The 27,922-nt window shown below is 43.7% G+C and overlaps 1 protein-coding gene and 1 non-coding gene across 12 annotated transcripts in view; one reads left to right on the top strand and one right to left on the bottom strand.

Moving 5' to 3' along the window:
* The window catches only part of ZMYND11 (zinc finger MYND-type containing 11), a 128,560-nt gene that overhangs the window by 47,861 nt on the left and 52,777 nt on the right, over positions 1 to 27,922 (bottom strand). For 9 of the 11 annotated variants that reach the window (XM_032425990.1, XM_032425993.1, XM_032425991.1 and 6 more), the window contains one exon: positions 24,435 to 24,569. In XM_032425990.1, coding sequence (XP_032281881.1) covers positions 24,435 to 24,550 — 116 coding nt within the window. In that variant the 5' untranslated portion in view covers positions 24,551 to 24,569. Of the gene's footprint in view, positions 1 to 22,371; positions 22,511 to 24,434; positions 24,570 to 27,922 lie in introns of those variants that run through there. The other 2 variants (XM_032425997.1, XM_032425998.1) reach the window with 2 other exon arrangements.
* LOC116645705 lies at positions 18,272 to 18,374 on the top strand. Its single transcript, XR_004302005.1, has one exon. It is a non-coding gene; the product is annotated as a U6 spliceosomal RNA (small nuclear RNA).

Below are 27,922 nucleotides of genomic sequence, written 5' to 3'. Positions count from 1 at the left end.
TTATTTTATTTAAGATTTTATTTGTTTATTTGAGAGAGAGAGAGAGAGAGAGTGTGTGTGTGTGTGTGTGTGTGTGTGCGCGCGCATGCGCGCAGGGGGAGGAGTAGAGGGAGAGGGAGAAGCAGACTCTGCTGAGCACGGAACCTGACGAGGGGTTCGATCCCACGACCCTGAGATCATGACCTGAGCTGAAACCAAGAGTCCGATGCTTCACCAACTGAGCCCAGGTGCCCCCCAAACAACTTTATTTTAGATTCCAAAAGGGCAGACACTTGCTCCTTGCAGTGAAAGTAAACCATGTATTAATAACAGAACTGGAAAACTCTCATAAACCAGTGAATCAAAAAGGTTATCTAAAAACTGCAAAAAAAAAAAAAAAATCTAAGCACAGTAACTAAAAAGCTAAAGCAGAGCCAGTTAAAAAATAAAAACCGAAAACTAATATTAGTCCAAGAGCCCCTTAAGGGAAAAACAGAGGCATCACTAGCTAATCGAATCAACAGTGAAGACACAAAGCACAAAAACATATAAACTAAGAAATGTCTACAGAGCCAGCGTCAAATGTAACCAAGAAATTAAAATAATTATAAGCAACTGTTTTGTTCATTTCTGTGTAAAAAGAGAAGATAAACACTATAATTTTCTAGGAAAATATAAATGGCCAAAACTTGACCACAGAAAAAACAGAATACTTGAAATGAACAATTTCCAAAGAAATTAATAGAGGAAGTTGGCAAAGAACTTTCTTAGAAAAACACCAGGAAGGGACATATTCACAAGGCAATTCTATCAAACTCTTAACGGCCAGATAACTCCAATGTGATTTAAACTTTTCTGGTACATAATAAAAAAGGGAAGCTAGGAATCTAGAATAATGGTAACAAACCCCTACAAAAATAGCACAGAAAAACCAGTGTTCCACAGGAACACTATAAAAACCTTAAATATTTCAATTGACAAAATAATACTAAGTATTAATATAAGACAGATGTTAATATATTAACACACTCCAAAAGTCAAAAGAATACACCATAACCAAGTGTTTAATTCCAGGATTTCTCTGAAGATTTAGTATTATGAAGAAATCTATAAATATGATTCATCCCACTGATAAATCAAAAGTGAGAAATCATGAAGATTTCTATGTGTATTAAAAAGTCATTTAGTGAAATTCAACAACCTGCCTCTAACAAAATGGAATGAGTAAATACTTCCTTAACCTGATCAGGAATATTCAAAGATGACTTTAACACTCTGCCAAAAGAAATAACCAGCACAGCTGGAATAAAGGAATGGTGTAAAAGTTGGTAAAGATTTTAAATGATCATTATTTGCAGATTACAAGAAAATCAGCTGACATACTATTTTAAATAACCAAATAATATAATCAATTATTTGTGTGGATACAAACGAATAAAACTAAAATTAATAGCATTCATATATACAAACCAAAAACACAGGAGATTTAAAATAAGACCCCAATTATTTACAAGAGCAATAAGAAAGATAGTAATACATAGTGATAAACAGAAGAAATGACAAGATCTGGATGAAAAAAATTCTGAAATGTGACAGAGGAGAAGACAGAGATGGAGACATACGCCTGATATATGAATGGAAGATAACAAAATCCAAATTGCCCCTAAGATAATTTAATTAAGTGCCACCACAAAGTGGGCAAATTAGTTCTAAAGTTCTATACAGAATTAAAAAAGAACTTCCCAAGAAAATTCTTTCAGGGCAATATGAGATATTAAAACATTATAGAGCCAAAGTAATTAAACTTGTGCATGAACAGCAGGCCAAGAAACGAACACAAAGTCCAGAAAGAGACCCAAATACACATTTTGATTATGATCAAAGTGCCATTCAAATTAGCAGGGGGAAGATCAATCAATCAACACATGACATTAGGACAAGGGTCTCAATGACTTGAAAAAAGAATAAAGATGGAGCCCTGCCTTAGTCCGTGCCTGCCCATCAGTAAATTCTGAATCAGTCAGATTTAAAGATTAAAAAGAAAACCACACAATCATTAGAAGAAAAACATGGGAGAGCAATCATGGTGTGAGAAAAACCTTCCTAATAGGAAACAAAAGCTGGAGTGATTTAAGAAAAGACTGAACAATTTATATAAAATCAGCAATTTCTACATAGCAGAAAAACAGGATAACCAAAGTTAAAATCACAAATGCTAACCTGGCGAAAACAATGAATCATGGATCACTACATCAAAAACTAATGATGTATTATATGGTGACTAACAAAATAAAATAAAATAAAATAAAATAAAAACAAAAAACAAATGCTAACCTGGGAAATATATTTGTAATACATATAACCGAAAGACCTAATTTAAGTTCTACATACTCCTAATGTGTTTTTAAAAATCCGAACTACTGGGGCGCCTGGGTGGCTCAGTTGGTGAAGCGTCTGCCTTCGACTCAGGTCATGATCTCAGGGTCCTGGGATCGAGTCCCACTTTGGGCTTCCCGCTCAGCAGGGAGCCTGCTTCTGCCTCTCCCTCTGCCTCTCCCCTGCTCATGCTCTCTCTCTTTGTATCTTTATGTCTCAAATGAATATATAAAATCTTTAAAAAAAAAAAAAAAAAAGCCTAACTACTAAGAAAAAAAAACAAGAGAACCTTCTGTATCTGTCGTGTTCATGAAGATGCTGCACTGACAGACGAGGCTTGGTGGGCAGTGCCTCACTGAGGACACTAAAGGAACACCACCCCGCAAGGCAAACATCTACTGAGCAGAAACATGTTCACCTGGGAGCCACCACGTCTGGAAATTCATCCTACAGGTAGACATGTGTGAAATAACACGTATACAAGACAGGAAATCCATGTTAGCATTGTTGCCAACAAGATTAGAAAGGATCTAAACATGAATCTTAGGGTACTGGCTAAATTGTAATACAGCCATACAAAGAATTATTATAGAATCATTAAAAAATGAAGCAGTGTTGTAGATGTTAGGATAATGTAAGCTCTAAGATATGTTTAAAAAAATTAGGGTATAACGGCTAACATCCAACACATATAAAGAACATACAACTCAGTAACAAAGAGACAAACAATCCAATTATAAAATGGCGGGGGGGCGGGTGGGTGGCTCAGTCTTTAAGCATCTGCCTTTGGCTCAGGTCATGATCCCGGGGTCCTGGGATCAAGCCCCCCACATCAGCGCCCTGCTCAGCGGGAAGCCTGCTTCTCCCTCTCCCACTCCCTCTGCTTGTGTTCCCTCTCTTGCTGCGTCTCTGTCAAATAAATAAATAAAATCTTTTAAAAAAATGGCAAGGGGTGTCTGGGGGGTGCAGTTGGTTAAGCGTCTGCCTTCGGCTCAGATCATGATCCCAGGGTTCTGGGATTGAGTCCGGCATCGGGCTCCCTGCTCATCGGTGAGTCTGCTTCTCCCTCTGCCTCTGTGATCTCTCTCCCTTTCACTCTCTCTCAAATAAATAAAAGCTTTAAAAAAAAAATGGTGAGGGCGCCTGGGTGGCTCAGTTGGTTAAGCGACTGCCTTCGGCTCAGGTCATGATCCTGGAGTCCTGGGATCGAGTCCCACGTCGGGCTCCCTGCTCAGCAGGGAGTCTGCTTCTCTCTCTGACCCTCCCCCCTCTCATGCTCTCTCTCTGTATCTCATTCTCTCTCTCAAATAAATAAATAAAATCTTAAAAAAAAAAAAAAAAAAAATGGTGAAACATCTGAACCGACACTTCCAAAGACGACATAAAGATGGCCAGCAGGTATACAAACAGATGCTGAACACCACTAATCACCAGGGTAATGTAAGGCAAAAACCACACCGCCCCCATGCACACCACACACACGCACCCACGCACACACACGCACATGCACGTGCGCACACACACCCACCACACCCACCCATGCACATGCACACGTACACCATGCACAGGCGCGCGCATGCACCACACGCACACACGTGCACACCCAACATACACCACACACACGCATGCACACGCACGTGCACATGCACACCCAACACACACACACACACACACCTCAAGCTCACAGAGAACAGACTGGTGGTGGCCAGAGGTGGGAAGTTGCGGTGGGGGATGAAATGGGTCAAAGGTATCAACTCTCAGCCACAAAATAAAGGTCATGGGGGTAAAATGCATGTGTTTATAGTTAACAATACTGTATTGCATATTCAAAAGTTGCCAAGAGAGTAGATCTTAAAAGTCCTCATCACAGGAAAAAAAATGTTTTTTCTAACTATGCAAGGTGATGAATGTGAACTAGATGTACTGTGGTCACAGTACAGTTGACCCTTGAACAACATGAGGTTAAGGGCGCCGACCCCAGCACAGTCAAAAATCCACATATAACTTCTGACTTCCCAAAATATAACTACTAATAGCCCATTGCTGACCAGGAGCCTAACTGATGACATAAACAGTCAATTCACTCATATTCTGCATGTTCAATGGACTACATACTATCTTCTTACAATAAGGCAGAAAAAGAAAAGTGTTACTAAGAATCTTATGAGAAAATACATTTACAGTACTATCTCAGCTTAAAAAAAAAAAAACTCGTTTATAAGTGGATCCTTGTAGTTCAAACCCATGTGGTTCAAGGGTCGGCTGTATATACAGATACTGAATCATGTTGAGCACCTGAAGCTAATCTGTTATTTATATATTATACCTCAATTTAAAAAGAAAAAGGAAAAAAGGTGGTAAATAAAATCATGGTATAAAATGGTAGTTTCTCAAAAACATTCTAGGATCATGTCTGTACTTGCATAAGTTCTAGAGGTGGATGCAGGAGGGTTAAGAGAGAGAACTGGGCAGCTCAGAGAGCAGGGGCAGGGTGCAGACCTCTTTCCACCGTGCCCTCGTCAGGCCTGCGTCTGTCCCTCTATTGTTCAAAAGCAGCCTCCATCCACCACCCCTGCAGCGATGTCAGCAAGCCTTCGACACCAGTGTGCCCGTCATGGGCAGGCCCCCCTTTCTTCTCAAACTCATCTTGGCTCTTCCTGCTCATTTATTCATCCATAATAATTTTAAAACCAGTTTGCCAAGATCCATGAAAAAGGTTGAAATTTTGATTAATTTGAGAATAAATATCATTACAATACTAAGTCTTTCCTCTGATGAACTTGGTACATCTGTTCATTTATATCTTCCATATCTTTAACAAAGTTTTATAATTTTTCTCCCTAAAATTCTTGCATGCTTTTTGTGATTTTTTTTCCCTAGGTACTGCGTATTTTCTGTTTCTTTTGAAAAGGGGATTTTATTTTATATATTATTTTCTGGCTGGTGGTTCCTACAGCTCCCAAGGAACCGTGCTAACCTCTCACCCGGACCCGCAGCACAGCACTGCCAGGTGGTAACGTGGGTACCCTCGTCGCAGACTTTGCAAAGGATTCTTGTAATAGTTCACCATTAAACCTGACACCTGCTAAAGGGGGTGTTTTATCAAATATAAATAAACACAATTACAATACGATGCTGCTAAGGAAATTCCTTTCCAGTCCCAGTTTGCTGTTTTGTTTTAACAAGAATGGCACACATCGCATTACTCCTGGAAGGACTTGACCCCACTGACGTGTACCACCCAGAAGGCACGCAAACAGCTGTACAACATGCAGTAGAGACACAGAAGAGCTGTTTTCTCTTTACTGGCGGCGTATGGAGTCAGTGGAAGGCAGCTGTGCCATCCTTGGGGACGGAGGGGTTACACACAGAAGGCCACGGGGCAGACTCAGGGGGCCCCTTCCACAGGGACAGGATGACCAGCAGCACGCATGGATGAAGGACCAGTTCTCCCTAGAACAAGAGAACCATCACAGCCTGGGGAGAGAACAGCTCCACGGAAGGGTTTGTGTTTTCTTTCTTTCTTTCTTTTTTATTTAAACTCAATTAGCCAACATATAGTACACATCATCAGTTTCAGATGTAGTGTTCAACAATTCATCAGTTGCGTATAACACCCAGTGCTCATCATATCACGTTCCCTCCTTAATGCCCATCACCCAGTTACCTCATCCACCCCCTCCCTTCTGTAACCCTCAGTTTGTTTTCCCGAGTCAAGAGTCTCTCAGGGTTTGTCTCCCTCTGATTTCCTCCCAGTTTTCCAAGCAGCAGTGTCCACAATAGCCAAACCGTGGAAGGAGCCGAGATGGCCTTCAACAAATGAATGGATAAAGAAGATGTGGTTCATATACACAAGGGAATATTACTCAGCCATCAGAAAGGATGAATACCTACCATTTGCATCAACATGGATGGAGCTGGAGGGGATTATGCTAAGGGTTTGTGCTTTCTGAATGAGAAGTTTGGGTTTAGGCAATTTAGAATAAGGGGTAAGTAAGTGATTAGTATGCATTTAAAAGCTTTGGCTAGGGGTGCCTGGGTGGCTCAGTTGGTTTAAATAAATAAATAAATCTTCAGAGAGAGAGAGAGAGAGAGAGAGCACGAACGCAGGAGGAGGGGGGAGAGAAGCAGACTCTCTGCTAAGCACAGAGCTGGAAGTGGGGCTCAATCCCAGGACCCTGAGGATCCCACAACCCTGAGATTATGACCTGAGCCAAAGTCAACTCGGACACTTAACTGACTGAGCCACCCAGGTGCCCCAACAAATTATTTTAGATACTGCTTTGCATAAAATTGGCGTTCAAGAAATGCTTCTTGGATATATAAATGAGGAACAGAGAATTTCAACATCATCTTTTAAATTTTTTATTTTATTTTTTTAAGATTATTTATTTATTTATTTGAGAGAGAGAATGAGAGAGAGCACATGAGAGGCATTAGGGTCAGAGGGAGAAGCAGACTCCCCGCCGAACAGGGAGCCTGATGCGGAACTCGATCCAGGGACTCCAGGGACTCCAGGATCGTGACTTGAGCTGAAGGCAGTCGCTTAACCAACTGAGCCACCCAGGCGCCCTAAATTTTTTATTTTAAATTAATTCTAGACTTGCAGGAGAGTTGCAAAAACAGTCCAGTCCCCATATGTCCTTTACCCAGCTGTACCTAACGTTAACCTCTTAAAAAAGTCTAATTATCAAAAGTTCTTAATTTTCCCCTTAAAATTTATTTTTTTAATTGAGATACAATTCACATAGAACATAGTTTCAGGTATATGAGATAAGGATGCAGTATTTGCACATATACTGCAAAATAATGCCCACAGTAAGTGTGGTGGACACGTCAACGTTTCTTAGACTCATTATTACTGCTGCACAATGTAGTCCCCTGGCACTTTAAACTACAGACTTTATTCAGGCTTCACCCGTGTTTCTACTATTCTTTTTTCTGTCCCAGGGGCCAAATTCAGGATGTCTCAATATAGGATTTTATGAGCTTAAAAAGCATCCAAAATTGAAACATGTGATCATAAAAAATATTTTAAGAAGGAAGAAAAATGAGTAATGACTAGCTCCGCCCCACTGAGATTATTAAGAAATACTCTACTGGAGCAGGGACAATAATGAGGTTGGCACTAAATCTTATCATTGCTGACAGTTACAGCAATTTAAAAACAATGAGGCTGGACAGAAACATTCAAATCAAAGAACAGTACAAAAGATCAGAATATCTAGAAACAGGTCCAAGTACACAAAAATCTCAATATGAAAGGCAAGCATGACAAAGGAAGGGAAAATGTAACAATATTTACCAAGTGACAGTAGAATAACTAAATGGCAATCTGGATAAAAATAATCCAAGTGTGCATCATAAATTCTGAGTAAGTCACACATTTAAATATAATGCGAAAGAATGAACTGGAACAAAGTGTTTATCCTCTATTCAGGGCTAAGTACGAATGAAGACAACGGAAGAAACAAGGGAAAAGTGAGCTTTAAACACATAAAATTAAGATTGCAAAATCTAAGAGAAAACTCAGAGAGGAAACAATGAGTTAGCGAAATGACACGGGAAGCACGACAGGAGGTTAAACAAGTCTCTACCAGCACGGACGAGGGCTCCTTCTGTGACTGTGGTCTAGGCAGCACACCCAGGACCTAGCAAGCAACGCACAACCTTTGCTCAATGTTCACTGTGGCAGAAATCACCAGTAAGTTGGCAAAAGTCTACAAACACAAGCTCATCAAGTAAGGCCTAAACACGAACAACTCCTTATTCTCACCTCTTTTTCTCAGAAAGTAGAAAGGAGTCAGAGCGCCATCGATGCTGAGTAAGTACGGAGCAATGCCGCCCCCTGACGTGCCAGGCCAGTGTGTGCTTGACCAGCCTTAGGCCCGCACTGTCCTGAGTCAGGTACACGGAGTCCTTGGAGTTGACCTTCACGACCGCGAAGGGCCCCAGCCCACTGCTCCTTTCCTCACACCATCAGGCTGCTTTACTCCGTGTGCAAATACGTATGTTAATAACGCAAGTTAAGGTCACGCCAGGCCTCCCGCTGTCTTACACGCTGTTGACCCATCACAGGGATGTACCTTCAACCAATCAGGAGGCAAAACTAGCAAACTGGGTTTGAGATGCACGGGCAGTGGCCAAACCTAGCATAAACCATAGCATAGTACGTAAATGTTATATTCAATTTCTCGGGATTTCTCAGTAAGTTTTAATTTTCTCCCATCCTACCCATTCCGTTTCCTGTAGTCTGCTCCCAAAGTCTCCGCTAGGATGCTACCCACCCCCCAACTGCTGCTCAGCACTCAGGTGCATCCAAGCAACAGACTGCAAAGCCCAACGTGGCTCATCTCCCCTGACATAATTCTCCAAGTCCCAAGACAAAAATATACATGCAGCAAAGTGGTCAACAGCCACTGCTGATTTAACATTTCTACAAAAGACATCTCAGAAGTGATAATTTCCTGAAACTGATTATCTACCTCTTCTTTTTTTTTTTTAAGATTTTATTTATTTATTTATTTGACAGAGAGAGAGAGACAGCGAGAGCAGGAACACAAGCAGGGGGAGTGGGAGAAGGAGAAGCAGGCTTCCCGCTGAGCAGGGAGCCCGATGCGGGGCTCGATCCCAGGACCCCGGGATCATGACCTGAGCCGAAGGCAGACGCTTAACAACTGAGCCACCCAGGCGCCCCTGATTATCTACCTTTAATTCTTCTAGTACCCCCCTGTTGGAGATGACACACTCAAGACAACAGCATGATCCGACCCAACTGCGGAAGAAGGAACCACCACCAATGCACTGACTTGCCCTTTGTCGATGACAAGACATCATCAACAGCTCCACACTACCGCAGCGTCTAGAGAACTTCATCTGGAATAAATTCAAACAAACCCGCCTGAGGGTCTTCTGGACCATCTGGATAAAGTTAGCCATGCCCCACAGCTGCGCCACGAACACCTGAATGTGCTCAGGGGGTGAGGACATCAGAATCATGGAAGGAGATAAACCTTGAACACTGACCTCATCTCTTGATGCTGAACGACTCTGAGGATGAAAACCAGGGAAGCAGCAGAGGAGAAGAGTGAAAATATCTGACTAGTCAGCACTGTGAAATTCCTCCAGGACGCAGACCCCACAAAGCCACGTTTGCCTAGCGTCTGCGGTGAGTACCACGTAACTGGAGGCCGGCGTCACCCAGAGCCTCCACAGCAGTGGGAGACGCGCACTAGGCAAGCACCTTTGCTGGGCAGCCTGAGGCCACAGTGCGCCAGTCCCTCACACTCAGTGCCAGACGGAGCCATTTACTCATCACAGACCCCACAGAGGCTCCGGGGAAAGCCCAACAAGGAACGGTGAAACGTGCTGGTTTTTCTACATCCTTTCATAATTCTTGTTGCTTAACCCTAACTGTTAAATCTTGATTTCCCTCATTTCTGAACTAGTTAAAATAATTTACAGTGCTGATAGATACACTTCAAAGGTTTGGGAGGATTAATTAACAACGAAAAAGAAAAACCCTTTCCATTTTCCCCCATTAATTGTAAAGGCATTAAAAGACTTGTTTCAAAAACTGCTCCATTTTAATTACCCCAAACGGCACACTGTCAATTATTACATTTTTTTATGCCATGACTTTAATTAAAATCAGTAAAGTAAAATCTTGAGTTGATTTACTGTTAGATGGAAATTTAGAAAATATCAGGCAGGTTTCATCTGGAGGAAAGAGACATTTTCCGTGTGACATACCTCCTACTCATTTGCTGGTTAACACTGATTCCATTTCACAAACAGGAAAATAGCGGATGCTGAGAAGGCTCAATTTCAGTCATGGTGAATTACACATCTTAGCGCGGCTCCGTCCATGCACATTTATGGACATTTCACAGCATCAACGAGCAGGGTGCAGCCCTGGCAGGCGCAACCGTGTCCACAAGAAGATGCAAACTCATGGCGGGCTTGGGGGCAGCGCGGGTGCGTTATGTCTGCCACGGGTCCCTCCAGAGCCAGGAAGCTGCACAAGCAGCAGCAGGCTCCCCTCCCGCTCACTCTGCGAGCCACCACCTCTTAGTTAAAACTGTGTCCCAGGCCTCGGCCTCAGCCTCATGGCGCGACACAGGACTAGACCCTGCCACCCAGCATGAGCTTTGCAACAGACACATACGAAAACGCTGGGAATACACCCCTTTCTGAGGTTAGTACCGTTAGAAACCTCAGCAACGGAATCCCTTACGGGCACTGTTCAAATGTTGAGGCTTCCCCTCGAGCTAGCTTCAAGGAAATGGAAAGCCAGATCCGGAACGCGTCCTTCCTAACAAGCCCTGGGGCTTCACGGACAAGTTTCCTGCCGTAGCTTCACTCCCAGCTCCACTCTATGTCCTGACCCTCCTGTCTCTCTCCCTCCTCACCTCCGTCTACCACAGGTGATCTGACGCACGATGCACTCTGCTTACACCTTTTTCTACCTGCAGAACAAGTGACGTTCTGGTAAAACACACGAAGTGCATCTGATCCACGTACGTGAAGACAGCGTACACACACGAAGTAGAACCCACCCGCCACCACCCTCCTCACCGCTTGTCTGCTGCACCAGCAATGCCTGCCCCTGGGACTGGTGCTCCGCTCTCAGGCATTGACCCAAATACACATCAGCTACACCTGCACAAGAGAGCACAGCACAGCTTCTACCATAACAGCCCCCAGTGCCCCCAGCAGGTGAATGATTCCCAAACCATGGTATGTCCATTAACTGCCAAGATGCACAGCAAATGAATCTCAACCCATGCTGACCAGGAAAAGTCAATCATGCAAAAGAATATATTGTATGATTCCACTTATATAAAACTCTAGAACAGGGGCGCCTAGGGTGGCTCAGTCATTAAGCGTCTGCCTTTGGCTCAGGTCATGATCCCAGGGTCCTGGGATCGAGCCCCACATCGGGCTCCCTACTCAGCGGGAAGTCTGCTTCTCCCTCCCCCGCTCCCCCTGCTTGTGTTCCCTCTCTCGCTGTGTCTCTCTCTGTCAAATAAATAAAATCTTAAAAAAAAAACAAAACAAAAAACAAAAAAAACTCTAGAACAAGCAAAGCTAATCACTGCCACGGAAAGCAGATCAGTGCTTGCGGCTGGGGGCAGGGGAATGACCACCAAGGAGTACAAGGAACTTTTGGGGGTGATGACAATGTTCTGTATCTTCATTAAGATGGAGGCTCCACGGGGGCCCCTGGGTGGCTCAGTCGGTGAAGCGTCTGACTCTTGATTTCAGCTCAGGTCATGACCTCGGGGTTGCGAGATCGAGCCCCGCGTCAGGGTCCACACTGGACATGGAGTCTGCTTGAGATTCTCTCTCTCTCCATCTGCCCGTCCCCCACAACCCCACTCACGCGCTCTCTCCAAAAAAAAAAAAAAGAAGGCCCTCCATGGGGGCCTTCATTCGCAGAGGAAGGAAGGAAAGGAAATTCCTGGAGGACACAGATAGTTACCAGGAGAGCTGACCCTGCGATCAGTGCACGTCCATTAGAGATTGCATGCTCTCTGTGGACAGGACAACTGGTTGCAGGAGAAGGGCCCACAGCCATGCAACATTCAGCAAGCAGGTGAATGAGTGAACACCAGGTGCCCCTTCCTGGTTTGGGGTTCTTGGCATTCACGGATATACAAAACAGAAAAAAATCCCTCCCTGCTTACACAGTGGTGGGAAGAGGGCACACAAACATGGCACAGCTACCACGCAAACTCACGGCCCTCAATCATCTCCCACAAGAGTCTCTGACTCCAACGCTTAGATGTTGAAACAGAAGTCAGACTCACTAGAGAGAGAAAAACAAACTAGACCTGGACCATTTCCCCCACTGCATGGAGAGAAACCACGGATGGATTAAAGAACTGTGAAACGTAAAACTCTAAAGTTAATAAAAGAAAATGTGGCAGAATATTCTTGTGGTCTTATTAAGAAGGATTCCTTAAATAAAAAATGTCAACAACATAAAACATTAGGCCAAAAACAATGAATTTGATAACTGCAAAATTAAAATTTTCTGTTCAACAAAGAACAGTATGGGAAACATTAATATACAGATAACAGAACTTCTAGAAAAGATGTTTACAAAGCATGATGTGCATAAAGGAATTAATGTCCAGAAGAACATGAGCTTCTGCAAATCAACAGAAAAGGACAAGAACCCAGTGGGAAAATAGGTAAAGGAGGAGAACAGGCATCCACAGCAAAGAAAGGCCAAAACCTTGTGGGAACGTCATAACCTGTCTCATCTCATTAATGAACAAAGAAATGTAAACTAGGACATGTCCGTGACCACGTGTGCAAATGAGCAGCATCAGGTACCAGCAGACACGTGGGGGTATAGCCCTTATGTCCAGCTACTGAACAGGCATCCCCCAAGGGAGCTTAGCCAAACCTGCACACCCTGCAGTCAGGGAGGCATTCCGTGTCTGGACACACACGCTAACGAATCCCTCCTGTTCCCACTGGTGGCCATTTGTGGCGGAGGGACGCCCAGGACAACACGAGTGTCCATCGGGAAGCAATCCTTCTAAGCAGTAAGACACAGTGCAAGGAGACTACTGAACACAGCAAAAACTGGAAACATCCAATTACCCAGGAACAAACAAAACAGGAGCACAATGAGACGTGCAGGTGATCACGCATACCGGGCGGGTTGGAATGAAGGCCAATGGAGATGACAAACACAAGGCACTCAGCCCGGGCCTGGCACTGAGTATGTTCGAAAACATGGTTCCTGCACTAACTGCCGTGAACCCCTCCAAGCTTACACCCCGTTGCTGGCATCACCACACATCTGTACAAGGGACATCAGACCTGCAAGAAACCGACGGATGATGTACGGAGGGGTGAGCATGTGCAGTGGGAAAAGCCTGGCCTTTAAAGTCACAGATCCCAGCTCAGACAGCGGCTCTCACGACCTGGACAAGTTACTTCTGCATCTCCAAGTGCGAAAATGAGTAGTGCCAGCCCCCTGTGGTGGTTTTGAAGGCAAATAAATGACCACAACGTGAACCTTACAATGCATGTTTACCTTGCTTATTCCTCCTCCCTTGCAAACCCCATGACAGAAGTCTCACCACCTGGAACACTGCCCAACCATTACCAATAATAACTTACGGTGACCACGTAACAACATGGTCTACATAAAACAATGTTGAGGAAAAAAATGATCAGAAAGAAAGAAATCAAAACTGGACAGAGAAATTATAGGTGATTATTCATTGGCTTTCTCTTTTCCAAGTGTCCTGCGATACAACTATGCAACTTAGAGTAAAACACATTTTAATAATAATGCTGTGCCACTAGGTGCTTGTAGATTCAGGGATGGTTCAACACACGCACTTCACCAAGGGTGACACATCACACTAACAGAACGAACAGACGCATCTCAACAGATGCATCATACAGAATCAACACCCTCCCATCGCGAAACACTCACCGGACTGGGTGCTAGAGGAAACCACCTCACTACAGTGAGGGTCATATACAACAAGCCCACAGCTAACCTCACGGTCAGCTGTGCGAGCTGAGAGCTCTTCCTCTACAGTCTGGAACAAGACAAGGATGCCCACTATCATCACTTCTAGTAAACACAGTACTACACCTCCTAGCCTGAGCATTTAGATAACAAAAGGATAATAAGCATCCAAATTGGAGATAAGAAGTAAAATGACCTCTGCCGACATTATTATCTTGCACATAAAAAACTCTAAAGATTCCACAAAAAAGCTGCTTTACTAACAGATGAATTCAGCAATGTAGCAGGACGCAAAGTCATAAAATCAGCTGCATTTCTAACAGGAACAATGAACGGGGCACCTGGGTGGCTCAGTCGTTAAGCATCTGCCTTCAGCTCAGTCATGATCCCCGGGTCCTGGGATCAAGCCCCGCATCAGGCTCCCTGCTCAGCGGGAAGCCTGCTTCTCCCTCTCCCACTCCCCCTGCTGTGTTCCCTCTCTCGCTGTGTCTCTGTCAAATAAATAAATAAAATCTTTAAAAAAAAAAAAAAACAGGAACAATGAACAATCTCAAAAGGAAACGATGAAAACAATTCTGTTTAAAATCGCTCAAAGAAGAATACGTAGGAAGTAACTTAACCAAGGAGGGAAAGCCTGCACAACAAACACTACCTAACACCGCTGAAAGGAATTCAAGACATGAACAAATGGAAACCCACCCCATGTTTGTGGATTGGAGGACATCATACTGTTAAAATGTCAGCAGGACCCAACGCCATCTACAGATTCAGTGCCATCCCTACCAAAATCTCAAACTTTTTCAGATATAGAAAACCCATCCTAAAATTCATGTGGAATCTCAATGGACCCCAAATAGCCAAAATCATCTTGAAGACAAGAAGGAGAAACTGGAGGACTCAACACTTCCTCATTTCAAACCTACGACAAAAGCTACAGTAACCAAACCACGTGGTACTGGCATAAAAACAGACAGACAGACGAGGGGAGGTGAACAGAAAGCCCAGAAAGAAACCCTCACGTAGTGAAAGGACTTTTGACGAGGATGCCGAGACCTCTCGATGGGGAGCCGACAAGAATGGGCTGGGGACACTGCATCTCCACGTGCAAAGGAGGCTGGACCCCCACCTAACAGCACACACACACATTAACTCAAAATGGATCAAAGACCTCAATGTAAGGCCTAACACGATAAAACTCTGGAAGAAAACGTAGGACAAAAGCTTCACGACACTGGATTTGGCAATGATTTCTTGGATGTGACCAAAGGCACAGGCAACAAAAGAAAAAATGAAGTGACTTCATAAAAATTCTAAAAGGTTGTACATCAGGAGACACTGTCTACAGAGTAGACTGAGAAAAATATCTGTAAATCATACATCTGGTTAAGAATTAACATCCAGAATATATACAAAACTTCTGATACTAACAACCTGACTCAAAAACGGGCAAAGAAGTTGAAGAGACACATCCCCAAAGATACAAGAATAAGCACATGCGAAGACGCTCGACGTCACTGAGCACCAGGGAAATGCAAATCAAAACCACAATGAGGTACCGCCTCACACCTGTCAGAACGGCTAGACCCAAAAAGACAGGAAATAACAAGTGTTGGCGAAGAGGCGGAGACAGGGGACCCTCGTGCACTGCTGGTGGGAATGCAAGCTGGTGCAGCCAGTGTGGAGAACAGTATGGAGGTTCCTCCACGAAACTAAAAACAGAACTGCCGTATGAACCCCACAACTCCACTTCTGGGTATAAACCCCAAACACCTGAAAGCAGGGTCTCAAACAGCTCTGTCCACCCAGGTTCATACCAGCATTAGTCACAAAAGCAAACGCACAGGAGCAACCCAAGTATCCGTGGACGAGCGCATGGGTAACAAGATGCGGGGTCTACCACATTCCGTGCGGTGGGGTATCATCCAGCCTTAAGGAGGAAGGAAATCTTCCTTATGCCACAACATGGATGAGCCTTGAGGACATCATGCTGAGTGAGACAGCCAGTTGCAAAAAGACAAATACGACAGGATTCCACCTCTGTGAGGGACTTAGATTCATCACAAAGGCGAAGCAGAACAGCGGGTGCTGGGGGCGCAGGGGATGGGGGCTCAGTGATTACTGGGTACAGAGATTCAGTTTCACACAACGAAGTGAGTTTCGGGGAGGGACGGTGGTGGCAGGTGCACAGCAGTGTGGACGTATTTAATGCCACTGAACTACAGTTAAGAATGGTTAAGATGTGTATTTTGCCACAATAAAAGCTCCTCTGAATGTCTGGGTTGTTACATGGTGATATGGAAGCACACAAATGTGACAGTGAACTAAAGTCTTCAACACATGCAAGGGTACAAGTCCATCAAATACCAAAGGAAACAGTGAATGATCAGAAGCTTGGACTACGACATCAGAGAGATCTATATTCGTATTTGCGTTTTGCCACCAACCTCTGTGGCCTCAGGCAAGATCTTCCCTACCTGAGCTCCATCATCTTCAGCAACGTGAAGAGAATGACAACAGACCTCTTGGAGTTGGGAGAATTCACAGAGACAAATCCTACACAGCACAGGGCTTGTCACAATAACTACGACTCTCAATTCTGAGCCTCCTTGAAACTATGTCTTCAATGAATGCAACTGAGTATTATTAGGAAACCTGTCCTCACCTCCTTGTCCCAGCTACACTTCACACTAAGATCCAAACCGAGGAAAGACGTATGCCCTACCCGCAAGGTGCTCACTATCAGCAAAGGAAGCAGAAATTTTTTTTAGTAATAAGAGCCTGTAATAAATAATACAAGTTATTTTCATATACATCACTGTGACCAAGAGCAAGGTTATCCCGAGGAATGAATCGGTATGAGAGAATATTTGGATTGAATCTTAAAAGGGTAGGTTTTGTCTATTAATGAAGGAAAAATACAAAAAAAAAAGAATCAAAATAAGAGAGTGCTCAGACCGAAGAGAACAGTGTCACCAGATGGAAATCTGAGTAGGGAGCCACAGGGCATGAAAAGGAGGACACTCAGGGTCTAATGTGAAGGGCTCACACAAACGCCCTGTTCAGTCAGGTATTTGCACTTTGTGCACAATGGGGAAATAAAAACCAGCATCTTAAAGAAGAATAAAGAGACCTATAATCTAGAAAAATACTGATGAAGGGTGAGGCTTATGTTCACTTGGAGGGGTCAGGAACAACCTCCTGGGGGACATGACTTCAAGAGGAGTCTGCCTGGCAGATGAGTCCAGGGGGGTCAGCATCCCAGAGAGTGTGGACCACCGAGGATCCGGGGGCCTGCAGGGGGGCCGGGGCGTCTGGAGCACAGCACACTGGGTGGAAAGTGGCAGGCCCAGACAGTAATACGCTGGCATGGGAATTTGGGCTCGCGAGCAATAGAGGAAGCTGTCAGTCACACAGCATTTGATAAGATGGTGTTCTGGAAAAACACCTCTGACACCAGTGATGGGAAGCAACAGAGACTGCAGGTGTGGGCGGCCGGAAGCCCAGTCAGCACCGTGCTGCCACTGCGGACAAGGAACCAGGCGGGCTCAGACCCGGGCCAGAACAGGGAGGTGCAGGCCCACTCCAGACCTGAAGGGAACGTTCCATCTCTCTGGGGAGGGAAACTAGTGTATTTTCCTCTCACTACGTCCACATTGCAAACACACTCGGTATCGCCCTCTAGGTCCAGGATAAAAACCTCAGTGCTGGCCTCAGAGGCCCTCCTGTCTGGCCCTCTCTGTCTTCACCTCCTTTTCCAGTCCCTCTGCTCGGACTCTCCTTGGCCTGAATCCCACCCACCCTCCCAGGCCCAACCAATACAGGCCTCCCACGACTTCCTGACATCCAGTGACCCCTGGACTGCGGCCAGGAGTGTATCCATCAGTACAGACCAGCATGTGGGGCGAGCCCTGGGCCATCTGTGATGCCTCTCCCATTACTTGATCACACTCATTTACTCTCGAATGGTTGTTTACGCTTTTCTGTGCCTTGTCCGTATGTTTCCTTCACAGAACTGCAGAGAAATGTCAAACATGAAAACAGCTAGACAGTAATCCAAGCCAAGAGGAGTGCCCTGAGAATTCAGCACACCGGAGAAAGCTCACTGTGGAGCTGTATGTTACGGTTGCTCAGAATCCGTGACTTCTCCTGCAAGGCTGTTATTATGTAAAATAAAATAACAGTGGTAAATTGTGCCTGCCAATCTGCTACCACAGAAGAAATGTAAGAAAGAATAAATCATTACAGACAGAAATGGGTGTGCAGTCAGTAAGTCTGTGAAGAATTCTTGAGATTGTATTTACAGCATAATATTAACTGCTAGTTTTTCAAAATAACTTATTTCCAAAGAGGTAGCAGGCAATGGCCATCCCCTCCTCTTCAGCAAACCCAGTAAGGGAGTGGAATCAGTAGAGGGCTCGCCCTGGCAGAACATACGCTAAGACCGAACGACACACAGAAGATCAGCATGGCCCCTTGCAAGCCGGACACATAAATTTGGGAAGCGCTCCTTATTTTTGTGTTGTCTGCCAAAAAAGAAAAGAAACTGACACAGAGACAAAGCAAAATGGTAACTTGGCAGTTCTTATGGCTCTCATGGAGTGAACTCTCAACAAGTCACTACAGAGATGGAGTGTGCCTTGTGCAACCTGAGAAGCCAGCCGGGCGCAGACGGCTCAGCCCGTAGCGATAGCTGGTGCTCCAGGAGGACGCAGTCACTGCAAACGTGTCAAAGAGGGCAGAGGGCACAGTTATACCTGGGGTGTGACCCTAGAGTAAGCGATACAGGTCACTGATGCCCTGATCTGAAACATTAACTGGAACGGGAAGTCTTCCAGCCCCATGTCAGCCTAATCACGTGAGTCAGGCACCATCACCTCTGGAAACACACAGCCGCAGGTGCCCGAGACAGCAAGAAAACAGAAAGGGTCACTGGCTTGTCCAGCAGGCACAAAACGTCATCTGACCTCTCGCAATGGCACGAACTAGCCCGTAATACTGGCAGAGATGAACATAAAATCCATACTTGCTTCAACAGAATGCATTTACATTATAACGATTACTCAGAATACTTTATGAAACACTAATGCCACCTTATAATTATCCAAGTTAGATGTGAATAGTATGTGAGGCTTTAAGACAAAACAGAAGTGGACACATGTGGCTTATTTTATGGAATATTAAAATATAGGTGACCGTAAATGACGCGATTATGAATTATGAGTAATATGAGAAATCTTAGGGATTGAAAGTTTAAATTTCATTTGTTACTGATTTGGTTGTCATTTTTTTAAAAGATTTTATTTATTTGTCAGAGAGAGAGCAAGAGAGCACAGATAGAGGGAGAAGCAGGCTTCCTGCTGAGCAGGGAGCCCAATGCGGGGCTCCAACCCAGGACCCTGGGATCATGACCTGAGCCGAAGGCAGACACTTTACCGAAATGAGCCACCCAGTCTATGTTTCTTAATCTTTGTTCCTTGACTTAAAAACTGTAAAACAAGAGCTAACATTATGATCTTAAACATAAAAATGTTATACTTGTTTTACATAAAATCTTGCCTGTGCTCACCTTCATTCAAATGACTACTATATTTTTTATGATAAAATGACCTGTTGGTTTCAATTTTATGATGATTAAGCATCACAAAACATACTTCAGTTTCTAAAAATATGTTTTTACTGAGAGATGAAAATTTATTTCTGTTTATTTAGCTCTCAAATGAGAACTATGGAATTTCACATTATCATCAAATCCAATTTATAAACATGCACCTTTTTTTTTTAAGATTTTATTTATTTGTCAGAGAGAGAGACCGCACGCACAAACAGCGAAGGGGCAGGCAGAACAGGCAGAGGGAGAAGCAGGCTCCCTGCTCAGCAGGGACTCGATCCCAGAACCCTGGGATCAGGACCTGAGCCGAAGGCAGACGCTTAACCGACTGAGCCACCCAGGCATCCCTAAACATGCACCTTTAAATGAGAGGGATAGCTTAACCACTAATTACAAATCAAACATAATCCCATATATGTACTTTGATTTCAGACTGACTCCTTTGGTGAAAGTACTTTCCACCCCAAATAACAGAACCTGTTAAAGAAGTTTCTGTTAGTTATACTTTTTGAACAGAACAAAACTATTTTAAAAACAGAGGGAGAGACTTAAAAGAAACTGGTAAAAAACATGCAGGCCTCTTTCCTAGGGTGCATGGCGACCACAAGAAGCCCTTTAAGCCAGCAATATAGAACATATAAAAACCCCAGAGAAAGGAATAGACAAGTTAAGGATTATAAATCCAGCCAAACTGATGCACTAAAAAGGCTGCAACCAGCTGTGACGAGCCAGCAAGCACTCGAAGGTCAGTTCCCACAAAGTCTTGATTAAGAATGTCCTAGATGGTGCAGCCGCTCTGGAAACCAGCATGGAGGCTACTCAAAAAATTAAAATAGAACTACAATACGATCAGCAATCCCACTTCTGGGTATTTATCCGTAAGAAATGAAATCACTATCTCAAAAAGCTATCTACACCCTGCCACGTCCACGGCAGCACTAGTCACCGTAGCCACAGCATGGGAACAGCCCACATGCCCACTGACAGAGGAGTGCACGAAGATGACGTGTATATACAAGGGAACGACTCAGCTGTAGGAAAGAAAACCCCATCATTCTGTGACAACGTGGATGGCTCCCGAGGGCACTGTACTAAGTGGAATAAGTCAGACAGAAAAAGACAAACCCTGTTCATCTCCCATATGTTATCTAAAAAGACCAAGCGCACAGAAACAGAGAACAGATTGGTGGTGGCCAGCAGTGGGTCAAACAGGAAAGGGAGCAAAAAGTATAAACTTCCAGTTATAAGAGAAATCAGTCCTGGGCATGTCAGGTACAGCATGCTGATTACCGCTAGTAATAATGGACCGTGTATCTGAAAGGTGCTAACAGAGGAGGTCTCAAAGGTTCTCATCACAAGAAACAAAATGTGTGACTATGTGAGGGGACAGATGCTACCCGAACACACTGAGGTATTGTTTTGCAGTGGGTACAAATACAAAATCATGATGTTGTATACCTTATAAACACAACATCGTATGTCAATTATATATTAGTAAAACTGGGGGAAAAGAATATAAAAAAGAAATCGACCAGAGAAGGAACTTTGCACACCAAGAGAGGGCTGCTGGGGACCATGAGATACACACTTACTGCAGAGGGAAACCAATGTTCAGTGGTGAGGAAGAGCATGTCAGGCAGCTGGCCTCATCTCTGGCTGGTTAGAATCAGTACAACTGTTTAAGAACAGGGATAAACAGTCTACACTGTTTCCAGGAAACACATTACTGGTTACAGTGTTGGTGTTATTACTCTCCAAATGCTGGATATATAATGCTGGATACAACAACCTGAGTAACTACCATTCATGACCTCCTTACTGTGTAAGAAAAGTTTTGGTAGAAGAGTTATGGAAAACCCAGTAGCCACAAATTCCAACAAAAATGCAAGTATGCATTCATAAGGTGTTTTTCCTCTTACAATTATATTTACTACCTCTGCCCACGAGAAGGCCTGAAAAGACCAAGCAAGCCGCAGTGAGCACACGGAGGGCCAGACATGCTTCTGAGACACAATTTCTATGTGACAGAAACCGGAGCCCCTTGGAGAAATCAAAGGTTCCAGGTCTGGGGCGGACTGCAAGAGAGATGAGCCTGAAAGATCCTGTTGGGTGAGAAAGCAGAAAGCCACTTCAGGAGTCCACGTGGAGAGGCTCCAAACCCGTGGAAGACAGAAAAATCTGAGCATAAATATTTTGTCAGAAATGGACTGAAGTATATCAAAAGTACTGAAATGCATGAATTCCAAATGACACTTAAAAAACTAATTAGTTACCATTAGAGGATGCTGTTTTTAAAAAAACCGGCAAAAAAGGGAAAGAGCCTGCTATTCTACCTTCAGATACGAACACACCAGAGGATTGCCCAACAGCATGCGATGGCAAGTTTGTGTCCTTACAGAAGTATTCCAGTTTACAACAGGAAGATGGCATTAGATTATCACCATTCCGCAACCCTTAATGAATTGTTGGCGTAAGCCAAGACACATCAAGGCTAGCAACCTGACTACACGAGAAGCCCGTATCACGGCCTCCTGGTAGGAGGACATAGCACCTATGAAGGGGTCTCGCCCCACCCAAGCCTCCAGGGCAACTATCCACTTCCACGAAACACAGAGGAACAAATACACAAGATGCGACCAGCCAAAGCCAGACTATGGGAAACCACAGAGCAAATGAACCAGTCTCTTCAATAAATAAACTATAAAGGAAAACCACAATCAAGGATGAATGAGAACCTTTAGACTGAAGGTGACCTCAAAGCCATTTTCGAAGAAACAAACACAAGCAGAACTAGAACATCACACAGAGGTTAACTCCAGTGTTCAGGGTTTGCCAGGCTTCCCAACAGGACAGGGAGCCCAAACACGTGCAGGTGTGCCGGAAGCCGTCTAGCTTTCATTCTCACCAGACACGGTAGAGAAGGAGTCCTCGCGACCACACGTGCCTTCTCTACCGTAACTCCTCCACAGCCGTCAGGAACGTCACCCGTGTGTAATGATTAAAAGACAACGATGTTCAGGCTCGGCTGTAACTGAGCAGAGGGCCTTGATTTAAAGTTAATCGAAGACTTGGAAAGTATTCACCTGTTCAGAATACAGCCCAGACCCCTGACTCCCCATCATGGGGCAGCACTCCTCCCAACCTGCTCCGGCCAGGGTGTGAAAGGGCACCAGTGCGGCCCGGACGCTCGGGCACAGGCCAGCTGGTTAGGCACACAGGCTGTGACGGAAGTACGGACGCCACGGTGTGCACCCCAGAACAGGCAGGAGTGGTGCTCAGACGGGAGAAGAGACACTGGCCGTCACTCCTGCCAACACTTACCCTCTGATTTTCTTAGTTCCTTTTCATCTTTAGACAACACTGATAGGACATTAACTTTTTGGTAGGTGAATACATTTCTTCAGCTACACCTTAAGATCTACGGACTCTAGCGCATGGAGAAAAGTCAGCCTTGGCAGCCTGAGGCTGTGCTGATGAAGAGAGGACAGGATGCAAGATGCGCATGGGTGTGCGCTCCTGCTGACAAACGTCTGCGCACACACGGCAGGTCGCCCGCACCCGCCATGGCCACGAGCTAACAGCGACCCTCGCGGCCAGACTGTGCACCCCGGGCGGGGAAAACCTCCACAGCTCTAGGACGATGCTGGGGGAGGGAGAGACACTGCTAGAGTTCAGTCAATGACCCTAAGTCTAAACGTTAAATCCAAAGAGCAGCATCTGATTTCCACATTCTTCCATAAATAATTTTAATATACATAAACCATGGTTTTTTTTTAAAGAAAATCCCAGCCATAGGAAAATACTTATGGCTTTTTATTCTTGAGGTTTCGAAGAAATGTTTTTAGGCCAATACCACCTCACTATAACTAGTACTTTGTAACATACCCTCAAGTTATTTGCTTTTTATAAGGACATACTAATATGACTTATTGTGTACTCTTTATTTTATTCTTATTTCCCCTAAGTGTTACCTATTTTTTTCTTCTCTTGGCCTGCAGGAGCACGGCAATTTTAAGTGCTCAAAGGGTAAATACAGACTTACAGCAACACACAGCAACACCCTCTCCCTTTCTCTGGTCCATCCTCTCATGAGCAACCTTTATAATCTTTAAGAGAATGTAGGTAAGAGACAAAAATATGTGGTGCTCAATTCTACTACTTATTAGTAAGGACAAAAATAAACATTTCATTAAAGGGGCTCATAAATCACCCACTTCCCATTTTTACATACAGCATCTAAGGAGTCATCTGTACAAAGAATAAAGAAAGAAATTCTACCTAAATTACCAAAAAATATCACTCAAACATTTAAAAAGAGATGAATTTAGCTTTATTCCCTTAAAAATACTCAGAGAAACAAATAAAATCAAGTTCTATTTGAAGACTCCCTTATAATGTGAGTATTGATAAAATAGTCTGATTGTTTCCTATCCTGATCTTGGTCTACCAAAATAAATAGCATTGGAAACTAGGAAAAAAAAAAAACCAACTTTTTTTAAATTGATGATTTAATATAACTTCCAAAATACAGGACGAAATGGTCAGGATGTCCTGGTTAGTGGGCTAGGGACCGAGAAGAGGGTGTTTTCTGCACAGCACGCTTGTCCTGCAGTCACAGTGAACAATGAACAACAACACTCTGCTTTAGACGGGCACACAACAGCAAGCCTTTTTAATAAAAAGACTTAAAGATTTGATCCCAAGAGTTAAAAAATGTTTGATCGTTAAAAAGCTATTATAAACAGTACACAGTGATGTTTTACTTCTCTGGTATTTGTTTATTAAACATCTTAACACAAGTTGCCTATGTCTCTCTGTTGTTTTTCTGACAAGTGTATACAAGGCAAAAAGTGACTGCTACTTTGTAATGTGTCGATGAGCATAATAAATAAGTTATTTTTGGACCTTTTTTCCCCAAAAAATCTTTTAGGAAACTTTACAAGGATATTTTTGCTTAAATGTACTTACTTTGTAATACGGTCAATATTGGCAATTTGCTTCTGGTTCCGTATAATCTCAATGGCTGCCCAAAGATGCTGGATAGCTTTTGTATCCGCCTGTCGCCTTTTTGTTAGACGTGCCATGACCTGTTCACTTCTGTAACTGTAGGAAAACACAAAAACATAAGGGGAAAGAAAGCATGGATTACAAGATGAACTACCATCAGTGTAGTAACAGACTCAGCACCTCCCAACTACCGGGGAATACACTAACACAGGATGTAGCATGACCAACTTTTCTCCATTACCGGTTACTCTGCAAAAACCGTCATTCACTTTGTTATTTCATAAAGAATGACATTTTAAGGTCAAAGAGTTAAAAAGGTCTTCCCAAGAAGGACAAGTGGTCACCCTATACTAACATATCAAAAAACACGTACATTTCAATTTTATTCCAAAGCAAAAATAGAACATAAAATTTCACTTTTTGATACTACATTGTGTGTAACTGTAATATGACAGAGCAATATAAATGGAATTCAAATGTCCTAATTCTTTGGTTCTTAGTTTATGATACTCATCGTTTTAAAATTTCAGTTTTATGTAGACATACTGACAAATGAAAACAGCGTTCTCTTTTTTTCTTTTCAAATAAAACCATAAACAGAATCTATTTCTAACCGAGGCATGAAAGGCTGGGAGCTAGTGTCCCAGAGGAGGACGTCATCAGAAATGGTCACATGCTTGGGTTGGGAGGCTGTTCATTATATTATTCAGAACCAATACCACTATTTCGTTCAAATTTCAATATTCTGAGCCTGGTGAGGAGAACAGCCACCGGCTGTCAGATCAAGGGGGATATGGGCTGCCTCCTGGGTATCGGATGGGTGGTGGTGCAGCAGGAGAGGCTCCGCGAACACTGGGACTCGCAGCTGGGCACCGAGCGCTGGGCCGTCAGGAACGTCCTCGCACACTGAGACGCCAGATCCCTCAATCACACAGGGTAGTGTGGGCAGGCCCTCGAGCATAGGGTGAACACCAAACCTCCTTGACCTGACCCTTCCTATCTTTCAGAGGAGGAGAATGAGTGAAGGAAACTCATTCTTGACACCTTCCTGTGTTCCATGATGGGCCGGCGGAGCCTGCAAGTCGGCTTTCTCTGCTTCCACATTTCTTTTCACAGACAAGTCAGTTCTCACTCTTCCTCTGACAAACCCAAATGAAACCGGCAGCCGCCATGAATGCTCATCTAGAGACTCTTCCCACAAGTCTGGGCTCAGCCGGCCTCCTGGAATAAGGCATCTCTCAGAAGTGCGTTGCTAACAGAAGAATTCCAAGCACATTCTAGGGTATTCCTGAATATCCTATTTCTTCCCACCACTACTTGTCATAGCTGCAGACTTTGCTCCAAAGAGAGAATAACCAAAACATAAAGCCAGCATTCAAATTCTAAAGAAAACTTAAGGAAAATCAGTTGGGTTCAGTACAGACTTAGGTGCAGAACTAAAAGATAGTCACAACTGCAATTATAATTTATTAATGTGTGTTTGGAAAGAAACCACTTTCAAACGTACAGAAACTTCTCAGCCAGAGCATCTGCTGAGGAAAGCCGCCTTCCTGAATGGGATCAGCATCAAGGGAGGGAAGTTTGGGCAAGAATGTCAAGTATGTCACAGAGTGACATCTAACGGTGAACTGCGGTAGTGCAAGTCATCAGGTTCTGCACATACTCCCACGAAAAACACAATCTGAAAGACAACAGGTGTCTATTCTGTGTAAGGCACAGATATGGATACAGTGAAGTATGTAAAAATGTAAGAACTGTAGTCCTTGCCAGAGAAGAGCCTGACGCTGGCAGAGGAGGTCTGACATACACATGAACCACGAACTGTAAGGGCAGATAGGACAATGCCATCCAAAGGTGTCCTGGGGCAGTCCACGCACCGGGGACACCACTTCCAGCTCATGGAGCGCTGCAGAATATAAGCATATGGGGAAATTTAAGAGAAATTTCCTTAATTTCTTTAAAAGATACTTGGCTGTTGAAAGCCAGGATAAAAATCACTGCTCGGTTTCATTAGGGCTATGACGCCCGTAACAACGGAAGCACAAGGGTCTCAGGGCAGTGATCACATCATGTAAACATGCAATTCAACCTGTGTTTTTTCTAAGTATATGTGTACAATTAATAATTTATTCAGAACTACAGAAAATATATAAAACCAAAGCTAGCATTTTAAAATAATACCTAAATAGTAGATATTACTATTTATATAACAACCAAAAGAACACAGGGGGGGACACTAATAGCAGAAACTCTAGAAGTGATTATCACCAAATGGCTAGAAATGGTTAAAATCAAGGCTAAAGAATTAAATAATGCACACTTCAGGAAAACAGATGTAGAGTTAAAACCAAAGATTTTTGAGATCTACCTGAATCTGAACCAAGTCAACACAGATACATACATCATAAGGGAGATGCTCAGGAGCCCAAAGAGAGCCTTGCAAAGAACTCAAACCCAAGTAAGCTGAGTATGATGAAGTCTGAGACCAGTTATAAAAACAACAAAACCAGCCTGACCTATTAGGACAAGATCTCTTTAAAGAACCACCACGGAGATTTTCCCTTCTTATGAAATCTAAAATCATGCATTCACTAACGTAGGTCAGATATTCTTCTAGGCTCTGGGAATATAGCAATAAGCCAGTCAGACAAAAGTCCTTCCACCGTCTAGTAAATATGAATAATGTGGCTAGATATCAAAAGATAGCAATTTGGGTGTTTATCAATAAAAAGAAAATCCTAGAAAATGAGTTCCTCAGATCCTTTGTACAGACAGCTTCTCATTCAAGGTCTTCAACGACGTGGCCAAATCCAACTCCACAGCTCTCTTCCCTGAGTGTATGCTACTACTAAACTTAACTACTCAAAATTCCTAAGTCTGGGGCACCTGGGTGGCTCAGTCATTAAGCGTCTGCCTTCGGCTCAGGTTCGTGATCCCAGCGTCCTGGGATCAAGCCCCACATCGGGCTCTGCTCCGCGGGAAGCCTGCTTCTCCCTCTCTCACTCCCCCTGCTTGTGTTCCTGCTCTCGCTCTCTCTGTCAAATAAATAAATAAAATCTTAAAAAAAAAAAAAATTCCTAAGTCTGCCCAGAAACGCCGTACCTCCATCCCCTTGGGTAAGCTGTGCTCTGCTCTTTCTTTGCTCTTCCTGGGACTTGCTCCTAACCAACCCCTCTCCTAGAACTAAACTCGACTCTCTTGTATATTCTAGTTATAATTTGCTTATAGGTCTCTCCACAGATATATCACCTTGTGCAAATAATTATAAATTCCTCAAAAGAATCTACCCATTCAACTAAGAAGGGACAGGCCTCATTCTTCATGTCTTTCAAGGTGGCCTCACAGTTAGGAACATGACAAGCTTCTGATACAAAATTATGAAATTCAACTTTTCCAGCTGTTATGTGAACAACAAAGTCCCAGAGTAAGCCTTCATTTGTGTTACAGCA

Source organism: Phoca vitulina, unplaced genomic scaffold (genome assembly GCF_004348235.1).
Source record: "Phoca vitulina isolate PV1807 unplaced genomic scaffold, GSC_HSeal_1.0 scaffold33, whole genome shotgun sequence".
In the NCBI taxonomy this organism is placed as follows: Eukaryota; Metazoa; Chordata; class Mammalia; order Carnivora; family Phocidae; genus Phoca; species Phoca vitulina.
The sequence above is the reverse complement of the archived record's forward strand: the minus strand, read 5'-3'. Positions and strand labels throughout refer to the sequence as shown.